Raw genomic sequence first — 12,500 nt, 5'->3', positions numbered from 1 at the left:
ACGCGTGTGTGAGTTGATGTTACAATCACAGTCATTGTCGTTACACATGTACAATAGTCTACAATAGTTCTTCAACTGGGATTTTTGGCTCCAACATGATTCTATAAGGATTCTAAATGGTTCTATAACTGGCCCAGTGGTGGTTCTATAACTGGCCCAGGTTCTATAACTGGCCCAGTGGTGGTTCTATAACTGGCCCAGGTTCTATAACTGGCCCAGTGGTGGTTCTATAACTGGCCCAGGTTCTACAACTGGCCAAGTGGTGGTTCTATAACTGGCCCAGTGGTGGTTCTACAACTGGCGCAGGTTCTATAACTGGCCCAGTGGTGGTTCTATAACTGGCCCAGTGGTGGTTCTATAACTGGCCCAGGTTCTACAACTGGCCCAGGTTCTATAACTGGCCCAGTGGTGGTTCTACAACTGGCCCAGGTTCTATAACTGGCCCAGTGGTGGTTCTATAACTGGCCCAGTGGTGGTTCTATAACTGGCCCAGGTTCTACAACTGGCCCAGGTTCTATAACTGGCCCAGTGGTGGTTCTACAACTGGCCCAGGTTCTATAACTGGCCCAGTGGTGGTTCTATAACCGGCCCAGGTTCTACAACTGTCCCAGGTTCTATAACTGGCCCAGTGTCATCTAAAGCAAAATACAAAGCTCTGAAAATTCTAGTACATACGAGGGACAGTGGGAATTGAAAAGAAGTGAGCCTAGTTGGTGGATAGACAAGTAGGTGGCGGACGCATTGTTTCACACAAAGAAGAAGAAGGCATTGGGAGTGTGCGGGGGAAAGTTAAATAAAACCAAAACAATTCCATTGGAATCAAATCTGCAGATGAGCTCGCTACGGACAATTAGTGGCAGTCTCACTCCTGTATTCAAATGAATCTGCTGCTTAATCATGCAGCCAGATGATAGATGACCATGATGAGCTAGTGAACCCAAATACCACCGAGATAGAGAGAGAGAGGATGGGGGGGGGGGGAGCTGGGAGACAGACAGGGGAAGAGAGGAGGGAGAGAGAGGGGTGAGAGAGAGAGACAGAAGCACAAACGAGAGAGCTACTGTAGACACATACAGTAGAGAGAGAGAGAGAAAGAGAGAGCAAGAGAAAGAGAGGGGTGAGAGAGAGAGACAGGGAAGAGAGAGACGGAAGCACAAACGAGAGAGCTACTGTAGACACATACAGTAAAGAGAGAGAGAGAGAGAGAGAGATAGAGCAAGAGAAAGAGACGGGCGGAGAGAGATAGAAAGAGAGAGAGAGGGGGGTTGTCTGCATATCGACCAGAGCCGCCCCTCACTCCAGGGAGAGAGAGAGAGAGAGAGAGAGAGAGAGAGAGAGAGAGAGAGAGAGGGAGAGGGAGAGAGAGAGAGAGAGAGAGAGAGAGAGAGAGAGAGAGAGGGAGAGGGAGAGATAGAAAGAGAGAGAGAGGGGGGTTGTCTGCATATCGACCAGAGCCGCCCCTCACTCCAGGGAGAGAGAGAGAGAGAGAGAGAGAGAGAGAGAGAGAGAGAGAGAGGGCTAGACTAGAGCTCTATCAGTCTGTGGCTAAATCTTATTTAATGTTTCCTTAATTACAATCAATGGCCCTCCATTTCAACCCCCCAGCCTTTGTTATGTGTGGATAATCAATGTGGACGGCTGGGCTCTGTTAGGGCTAAGGGCTGTGTGTGAGTCTACAACTGTATCAGCTCAGTAAGTGTTAACTCAGCTGAAACTATGGAGAGACGGCTTTGAATGTTTCTTTACTCGGAACATACTCTAACTACAGCTATATTTACTGTTGGGACACTATCAATAGTGTAGCCGGACTGTGAACATTGATACTGTCTCGCTTTTTATGTTTTACTTTGGCAATATTGTACTCAAGCGACAGACAGACATAGGTAGTGTGCGAGACAGAAAGAGATGGAGAGAGAGTTGGAAGAAGACATAAAAAGCGGAAACTGAGGAAGCGGGCTGTGTGCAGGGCAGAGAGAGAGAGAGAGAGAGAGTTGGTGACGAAGACGGGATAAAGCGGATCGAGGAATGAAGGGATGGATAGAGGTGGTGCAAAGCCTGTGTGCTGGCTGACAGTAGGATCAGGATCAGGGGGGTAAAGCCTGGGTGTTACTCCAGCAGCCAAATTCCTAATGTGATTTTCCCTCCAATAATTATTCTGATTATTTCTGCAGCTATCATGCAGCACAGCATATTGTGTTCCATGAGTATATTCTAGCATTAACTAAAAGGGCTTAGGGGACAGAGCTGGTATGCACCATGCGGGGAGAGGAGAGGAGATGAGAGGAGAGGAGCGGAGAGGAGCGTCTATCTGTTTGCCCAACGAGTGGCCAACGGCTGAGAGAGAGAGAAAGAGGGGGGGGGGGGGGGGGGGGGGGGTAACGCTGGTTTGATGTCTTTGCCAGATTGGATTTAATCCGGATTAGGCCTCTCTCTCTCTCTCTCTCTCTCTCTCTCTCTCTCTCTCTCTCTCTCTCTCTCTCTTTCGTTCTCTCCATCTCTCCTTCAGAAACCCCTCCAAGGTGTGATCTTGTGTATAACTAGCAGGGAGCAACATCTTCTGCAATATCTGTGTATGTGTGTGTGTGTGTCTGTGTCTGTGTCTGTGTCTGTCTGTGTGTGTGTGTGTGTGTGTGTGTGTGTGTGTGTGTGTGTGTGTGTGTGTGTGTGTGTGTGTGTGTGTGTGTGTGTGGTGTGTGTGTGTGTGTGTGTGTGTGTGTGTTCTTACATGGTTTTTTGGCAGGCAGGGCCAGTTGAGGGTTGAGGTAAGGGCTGTTCTCAGCGTCTATCCGGCGCTTGTACTTCTGTCTGCCCCCACGCACCCTGTCCAGACGCACACCTAAAGACACAGACAGACAGACGGACACAGGTTAGAGGTTATAAAGGTTACATATATATGTAGTTACACACACATATCTGAGAGACACAAAGGGATACAGCTCATAACCAGGGAGAGAGCGAGAGAGGAAATGGATGAGTGTGTGCGTGTGCATGTGTGTGTTGTTTTGGTGTTATTCCAGTGTCCTGTGGCCTTAGTCACCAGTTTATCGAGGCGCTATATCAGTAAACAGACATCCAGTCCTGTCTCTTTTTCTATATTCCTCATCCTCTCTCTCCCTCCCTCTCCCTCTCTCTTCCTCTCTCTCCCTCCCTCTCCCTCCCTCTCCCTCTCTCTTCCTCTCTCTCCCTCCCTCTCCCTCTCTCTCCCTCCCTCTCCCTCCCTCTCCCTCTCTCTTCCTCTCTCTTCCTCTCTCTCCCTCCCTCTCTCTGTATCTCTCCATCCCTCTCTCTGTATCTCTCTCTGTGTATCTCTCTCTCCCTCCCTCTCTCTGTATCTCTCTCTCTATATCTCTCTATATCACTCTCTCTCTCTCTCTCTCTCTCTCTGTCTCTCTCTCTCCATTCCATTCCATTCCATTCCATTCAAATGGCTTTGTTGGCATGGGAAACATATGTTTACGTTGCCAAAGCCAAGTGAAATAGATAATAAACAAAAGTGAAATAATCAATACAAAATGAACAGTACACTCACAAACGTTTTAAAGGAATAGAGACATTTCATACTATGTCTACGTAAAGTGTTATAAAATAAACATAAATATGGGTTGTATTTACAACATGGTGTTTGTTCTTCACTAGTTGCCCTTTTCTTGTGGTAACAGGTCACAAGTATTGCTGCTGTGATTGCACACTGTGGTATTTCACCCAATAGATAAGGGAATTTATCAAAATTGGATTTGTTTTGGAATTCATTGTGGGTCTGTGTAATCTCAGGGAAATATGTGTCTCTAATATGGTCATACATTTGGCAGGAGGTTAGGAAGTGCAGCTTAGTTTCCGCCTCATTTGTGGGCAATGTGCACATAGCCTGTCTTCTCTTGAGAACCAGATCTGCTTACGGCGGCCTTTCTCAATAGCAAGGCCATGCTCACTGTGTCTGTACATGGTCAAAGCTTTCCTTAATTTTGGGTCAGTCACATTTGTCAAGTATTTCTGGCACTGTAAACTCTCTGTTTAGGGCAAAATAGCATTCCAGTTCTCTCTCTCTCTCTCGCTCTCGCTCTCTAGTCTATCCACCTTAAAGACCTATCTCGCTCTCTCTATCTCTAGTCTATCCACCTTAAAGACCTATCTCTCTCTAGTCTATCCACCTTAAAGACCTATATCTCTCTCTCTCTAGTCTATCCACCTTAAAGACCTATATCTCTCTCTCTCTAGTCTATCCACCTTAAAGACCTATCTCTCTCTCTCTCTAGTCTATCCACCTTAAAGACCTATATCTCTCTCTCTCTAGTCTATCCACCTTAAAGACCTATCTCTCTCTCTCTCTAGTCTATCCACCTTAAAGACATATCTCTCTCTTTAATTAATTGACACACAAAGGAGCCCTAATTTAATTATGCACAGCTCTCCAGGGATTGGCTGTTTCCGTGGTTACCACTTAAAGGTGGATTGGGAGAGGCCTGTTTTATGTTGGGGATGAGAGAGGACAGGAGAGGGGGATGAGAGAGGAGAGAGAGCACTGGGTGGAGCAGAGGACCAGAGGGATGTGTAGTGGAAGATTCCACACACTGTCAAACCCTATTCCCCCTAGAGAACTCTCTGCTGTCAGAGACAACGGGCTGAATCTGCAAGTTTCAAAAAGAACCACACACACACACACACACACACACTACTGAACGCACACACACACACACACACACTTTCCTCTACCTTAGATGAAAAAACACTCAGACTCTCACAAAAAAATACCTTTCTCTTTGGTTGATATAACAATGGAAAACATACACACACCCATAGAATTAGGAATTAGCCACTGAAGCCGTAGACTGTTCACTCTGCTATCATCCGGCAAATGCTACCAGAGCATCGGCTCTCAGACCAACAGGCTCCGAGACAGCTTCTACCCCCAAGCCATAAGACTGCTAAATAACCAGACTGCTATATAGTCAATTGATGGTCCCCAAACTACCTGCACTGACTCTATCTTGCACTGACCCTACGCACACTCACTAGACTATATATACATACCATATACACACTCACAAGACTATATATACATACCATATACACACTCGCTAGACTATATATACACACCATATACACACTCACAAGACTATATATACACACCATATACACACTCACAAGACTATATACACATGCCATATACACACTCACTAGACTATATATATACATGCCATATACACACTCACAAGACTATATATACACACTATATACACACTCACTAGACTATATATACATACCATATACACACTCACAAGACTATATATACATGCCATATACACACTCACTAGACTATATATACATGCCATATACACACTCACTAGACTATATATACACACCATATACACACTCACTAGACTATATATACACACCATATACACACTCACTAGACTATATATACACACCATATACACACTCACTAGACTATATATACACACCATATACACACTCACTAGACTATATATACATACCATATACACACTCACTAGACTATATATACACACCATATACACACTCACTAGACTATATATACACACTCACTAGACTATATATACACACTATATACACACTCACTAGACTATATATACACACCATATACACACTCACTAGACTATATATACACACTATATACACACTCACTAGACTATATATACACACCATATACACACTCACTAGACTATATATACATACCATATACACACTCACTAGACTATATATACACACTATATACACACTCACTAGACTATATATACACACCATATACACACTCACTAGACTATATATACATACCATATACACACTCACTAGACTATATATACACACTATATACACACTCACTAGACTATATATACACACTATATACACACTCACTAGACTATATATACACACTATATACACACTCACTAGACTATATATACACACTATATACACACTCACTAGACTATATATACACACCATATACACACTCACTAGACTATATATACACACTATATACACACTCACTAGACTATATATACACACCATATACACACTCACTAGACTATATATACACACCATATACACACTCACTAGACTATATATACACACCATATACACACTCACTAGACTATATATACATACCATATACACACTCACTAGACTATATATACACACCATATACACACTCACTAGACTATATATACACACTCACTAGACTATATATACACACTATATACACACTCACTAGACTATATATACATACCATATACACACTCACTAGACTATATATACACACCATATACAGAGCATTCGGATTGTACTTAGACCCCTTCACTTTTTCCACATTTTGTTAGATTACAGCCTTATTCTAAAATGGAATAAATATATTTGTTTCCCCATCAATCTACACACAGTATCCCATAATGACAAAGTGAGGTTTTTAGACATTTTAGCAAATGTATTACAAATAAAAAACTGAAATACCTTATTTACATAAGTATTCAGACCCTTTGCTATGAGACTCAAAATTGAGCTCAGGTGCATCCTGTTTCCATTGATCATCCTTGAGATGTTTCTACAACTTGATTGGAGTCCACCTGTGGTAAATTCAATTGATTGGACATGATTTGGAAAGTCACACACCTGTCTATATAAGGTCCCACAGTTGACAGTGCATGTCAGAGCAAAAACCAAGCAATGAAGTCGAACGAATTGTCTGTAGAGATCCGAGACAGGATTGTGTCGAGGCACAGATCTGGGGAAGGGTACCAAAAAATGTCTGTAGCATTGAAGGTCCCCAAGAACACAGTGGCCTCCATCATTCTTAAATGGAAGAAGTTTGGAACCACCATGACCCTTCATAGAGCTGGCCGCCCGGCTAAACTGAGGAAGGTGATCAAGAACCCGATGGTCACTCTGACAGAGCTCCAGAGTTCCTCTTTGGAGATGGGGGAACCTTCCAGAAGGACAACCACCTATGCAGCACTCCACCAATCAGGCCTTTATGGTAGAGTGGCCAGAAGGAAGCCCCTCCTCAGTAAAAGGCACATGACAGCCAACTTGGAGTTTGACAAAAGGCACCTAAAGACTTTCAGACCATGAGAAACAAGATTCTCTGGTCTGATGAAACCAAGATTTAATTATTTGGCCTGAATGGCAAGCGTCACATCTGGAGAAAACCTGGCACCATCTCTACGGTGAAGCATGGTGGTGGCAGCATCATGCTGTGTTGATGTTTTTCAGTGGCAGGGACTTGGAGACTAGTCAGGATCGAGAGAAAGACGGAGCAAAGTAGATCGAGATCCTTGATGAAAACCTGCTACAGAGCACTCAGTACCTCAGACTGGGGTGAAGGTTCATCTTCCAACAGGACAATGACCCTAAGCACACACCCAAGACAACACAGGAGTGGCTTCGTGACAAGTCTCTGAATGTCCTTCAGCAGCCCAGCTAGAGACCAGACTTGAACCCGATCGAACATCTCTGGAGAGACCTGAAAATATCTGTGCAGCAACACTCCCCATCCAACCTGACAGAGTTTGAGAGGATCTGCAGCGAAGAATGGGAGAAACTCCCCAAATACAGGCGTGCAAAGCTTGTAGCGTCACAGCGAAGAAGACTCACAGCTGTATTTTATTTTATTCCTCTTGTTTTACTATTTTATTTTGAACTCTGCATCGTTGGGAAGGGCTCGTCACCAAGCGTTTCACGGTAAAGTCTACACCAGTTGTATTCGGCGCATGGGACACATCAAATGATTTGAATTTGAATACTGCACTATATAATTTAATAGGATCTCTATGCAGACTCCACACACGCCCCAGAATAAACGGTGGTCTTAGTTAGATGTCACAATAGTGACATGGTGGGTTTATAGCATGGACAGGGATATGGCAAGACCCTTGACACAGAGCTGTTGACAGCTTCTACTGCTAACGAGATGCAGCCGTGACCACATACTCTCACACACACATGCCTGCTGGACACACACACAGACACACACGCACGCTGCACGCTATGGAAGAAGTCAGGCCATGGTTACACTGCTAATACACACACACACACAACCACAGGCGTGAACACACACACACACACACACACACACACGGAGCCAGAACCTTGTTCTGATAAAGACTACTGCCACAGGGGTTTATAGGCCTTTTATTACACAGATCAGGTTTCTCATACAGGAGACTGGGCCTGACGGGATAACACTGTCTACTTTACTGCATCCCTTCACACACACACACACACACACACACACACACACACACACACACACACACACACACACACACACACACACACACACACACACACACACACACACACACACACACACACACACACACACACACACACACACACACACACACACACACACTGTATATATAAATGAATAACATGCTCGTGGAGGCTGGTTTGATAGCTTTCACATGTGGCCAGCTACATGACTGCAACACATGTATAGGTGTCCTAGCAGAGAGAGAGAGAGAGAGACACCAGAACATCCAATCAGAATAAACCAAATTACAACACAGTCAAAACAAAACTACATTGCTTATTGGGAAGCACAATCACAAAGCAAAATGCAGTGCTATCTAGCCCTAAATCGACAGTACACCGTGGCTAAATATTTGACCATAGTTACTGATCAAAACCTTAGAAAAACCTTGACAAAGTACAGGCTCCGTGAGCACAGCCTTGCCATTGAGAAGGGTAGACACAGGAAAACCTGGCTCCCTGTAGAGGAAAGGCTGTGCAACCACTGCACAACAGCAGAACCTGAGACAGAGCTGCATTTCCTGACAAAATGTCAAAAATATAAAACAATTAGTGTCATTTTCCCAAATGTGAAACCCTTGTTCAAGGTTTCAAAGACCTCTCTGATGAGGATAGGCTACCCGTCCTGTTGGGGGAGGACGCAGAGAGCTGTGGGTTGGCAGCGCACTACATTGCTGCCTGCCATAAGTTGAGGGACAGTGTCTGACAGACCAATAAACCTGCACATGTCCTCTACTGTATGCTTATTGTTGAATATATGGTTATTTTGACCCTTGGTTATTGTTGTTACTGTTGTCCCGTTGACAATTTTGATTCTCATTTTATTTATTTTTATATTGTAAATATCCAAAATAAGCTTTGGCAAAATGTTTATTGTTACGTCATGCCAATAAAGCGAATTGAATTGAATTGAATTGAGAGAGAGAGAGAGAGAGAGAGAGAGAGAGAGAGAGAGAGAGAGAGAGAGAGAGAAAGAGAGAGAGAGAAAGAGAGAGAGAGAGAGAGAGAGAGAGAGGAGAGAGAGAGAGAGAGAGAGAGAGAGAGAGAGAGAGAGAGAGGGAGGGAGGGGGGAGTGGGATTGAAGGCGAGACGGAGGACAAAGGGGAATCGGACAAGAGGAGAAACATGCAGGAGAGGAGAGGAGTGAAAACCATAGGAGGAGAGACCGAAAGGAAATTCATTTCATGGCGTTATAAATCTGGGCCAGATTACAAGACACTTTAGGCTGGGTTTTTAATTAAGGAAGCAGATAGGTCTATTGTCTGACTCGAGCTCTCTCTGGCCCTGCCTCCTTTTTAAATGATCCTCTTCTCCTGGACCTTTACTAGAATCCCACAGATGACCATAAAGACCTTACAAGACTTGTTGAGGATTTCATAGCTGTGGTGGAATCCCTTCTGGCGTCTTGTGAATTTATAGGTAGTGAGAGGGACGGAAGAGAGGGAGGGAGGAAGACGGGGTAGAGGGAGAGGTAAAGAGAGAAAGAAGGGTGGGGGACTCTTACTCTCACGGTCAGCTAATTAACACAAAGGTGGAGAGGAGGTTGCGAGAAGAGGAGAGGAGAAAAGGAGAGGAAAGATAGATGGAGAGTGGCGATGAGGAGAGAAGGTAGTGTTGTGTGTGTGTGTGGGGGGGGGGGGGGATTCTAGGTCGAGGAAGATGAAGAGATTTAACCCTACATGTCCCTTTAGCATGGTGTGATAAGTGTACTTGCATCCCCCCTGAAATGTTACATCTTTAAAATGCTTAAGGTGTACACACACACACACACACACGGACACGCACACACACACACACACACACACACACATACAGGGCTTTGGGGCTAAGTGCAGTGGCCTTTCATCTAACACATAAACTCTGTGTCTCAGTGCTCCTAGGCATGCGACTCCTCAGCTGCAATTTTATCTCTGTTTTTTGCATTTTTCTTTACAAGCAGCAAGTCTTCCACCCGTTCTGCCCCCCGGACTGTAAGGCTAGCCACCCTCTCACCAAAACATAATGTAGAGGCAGAGAGAGTGGGATACTGTGTGTGTGTGCACGTGTGTGTGAAAGAGAGAGAGAGAGAGAGAGAGAGAGGAATGAAGCGACACGGAAAGAGTGTAAGTGAAACAGACTAGTCTGTGTGATTTTATCTAAGTGTGTGTTGAGACTCGGCTGACAGAGAGCTTATTTACTGCTGTGGTTTGTCTTAAAACGCTGGGGGAATCATGTCACTGTGTTGTGTGTGTGTTGTGTGTGTGTGTGTGTTAAAACGCTAGGGGAATTCTGTGACTTAGGGCCTGCATACACACCCAGCATTACTGCCAGGCCTAATAAAGCCTTCTGTCAATGCCCTGTCCCTTCTTTCATCTGTCCTCCCTCCTTTCTGTCCCCCTCGACTGCCTTCCCGCTCTTCTCCTCTACTCTCCCTACTCTCCTCCCTCCTTTCTGTCCCCCTCCCCTGCCATCCCGCTCTTCTCCTCTACTCTCCCTACTCTCCTCCCTGCTTTCTGTCCCCCTCCCCTGCCATCCAGCTCTTCTCCTCTACTCTCCCTACTCTCCTCCCTGCTTTCTGTCCCCCTCCCCTGCCATCCCGCTCTTCTCCTCTACTATCCCTCCTTTCCTCCCTGCTTTTTGTCTCCCTCCCCTGCCATCCAGCTCTTCTCCTCTACTATCCCTCCTTTCCTCCCTCCTTTCTGTTCCACTCCCCTGCCTTCGCTCTCCTCTACTATCCCTCCTTTCCTCCCTCCTTTCTGTTACCCTCCCCTGCCTTCGCTCTCCTCTACTATCCCTCCTTTCCTCCCTCCTTTCTGTTCCCCTCCCCTACCTTCGCTCTCCTCTACTCTACTCTACCTCCTCTCCTCCCTCCTTTCTGCCCTCATCCAATTCCTTCGCTCTCCTCTACTCTCCCTCTTCTCCTCCCTCCTTTCCGTTCCCCTCCCCTGCCTTCGCTCTCCTCTGCCTCTCCTCTCCTCCTCCCTCTTTTCTGTTACCCTCCCCTGCTTTTCTCGCCTCTCACCTCTTCCCTCTCCCCCCTACCAGTAAGCTGATAAAGCCAACAGCCGTGTGTCGCTGTGAAATACGCCCCCACTGATACAAAACAAAGCCCAATCTCAAACCTTAGCTCTATCGTGCACACACACACGTGCACATGCACACACACATGGTGGTCAGGGAGCCACCCCCCATGCCTGCATCTAAGGCAGACCTGGCCGGTCGGAAGGCATCTTAATCAAGCTCAGAGCTAAGCCAAGAGATTAACTACCTTACATCAGGAAATACAGGAGAGAGATATATATATATAGTGAGAGAGAGAGAAGGAGAAAGAGACATGAAGGGTCCTCCTCCCTTCCCCCTATTCTCTCTGTCCGCTACACTCCCTCTCTCTGTATCAGGAAGGGGGTCCTCCTCCCTTCCCCCTATTCTCTCCGTCCGCTACACTCCCTCTCTCTGTATCAGGAAGAGGGTCCTCCTCCCATCCCCCTATTCTCTCTGTCCGCTACACTCCCTCTCTCTGTATCAGGAAGAGGGTCCTCCTCCCTTCCCCCTATTCTCTCCGTCCGCTACACTCCCTCTCTCTGTATCAGGAAGGGGGTCCTCCTCCCTTCCCCCTATTCTCTCCGTCCGCTACACTCCCTCTCTCTGTATCAGGAAGAGGGTCCTCCTCCCTTCCCCCTATTCTCTCCGTCCGCTACACTCCCTCTCTCTGTATCAGGAAGGGGGCCCTCCTCCCTTCCCCCTATTCTCTCTGTCCGCTACACTCCCTCTCTCTGTATCAGGAAGAGGGTCCACCTCCCTTCCCCCTATTCTCTCCGTCCGCTACACTCCCTCTCTCTGTATCAGGAAGAGGGTCCTCCTCCCTTCCCCCTATTCTCTCCGTCCGCTACACTCCCTCTCTCTGTATCAGGAAGGGGGTCCTCCTCCCTTCCCCCTATTCTCTCTGTCCGCTACACTCCCTCTCTCTGTATCAGGAAGAGGGTCCTCCTCCTTTCCCCCTATTCTCTCCGTCCGCTACACTCCCTCTCTCTGTATCAGGAAGAGGGTCCTCCTCCCTTCCCCCTATTCTCTCTGTCCGCTACACTCCCTCTCTCTGTATCAGGAAGGGGGTCCTCCTCCCTTCCCCCTATTCTCTCTGTCCGCTACACTCCCTCTCTCTGTATCAGGAAGAGGGTCCTCCTCCCTTCCCCCTATTCTCTCTGTCCGCTACACTCCCTCTCTCTGTATCAGGAAGGGGG

General features: G+C 46.3%; 1 protein-coding gene across 3 annotated transcripts in view; it reads right to left on the bottom strand.

Moving 5' to 3' along the window:
• Window positions 1–12,500, bottom strand: part of esrrga (estrogen-related receptor gamma a) — a 117,044-nt gene that overhangs the window by 39,350 nt on the left and 65,194 nt on the right. For all 3 annotated transcript variants that reach the window (XM_014210264.3, XM_014210263.3, XM_045723398.2), the window contains exon 5: window positions 2,726–2,836. In XM_014210264.3, coding sequence (XP_014065739.2) covers window positions 2,726–2,836 — 111 coding nt within the window. The remainder of the gene's footprint in view (window positions 1–2,725; window positions 2,837–12,500) is intronic.

The sequence above is a fragment of the Salmo salar genome, chromosome 09, assembly GCF_965601325.2.
Source record: "Salmo salar chromosome 09, fSalSal1, whole genome shotgun sequence".
Classification (NCBI taxonomy): Eukaryota; Metazoa; Chordata; class Actinopteri; order Salmoniformes; family Salmonidae; genus Salmo; species Salmo salar.
The sequence above is the reverse complement of the archived record's forward strand: the minus strand, read 5'-3'. Positions and strand labels throughout refer to the sequence as shown.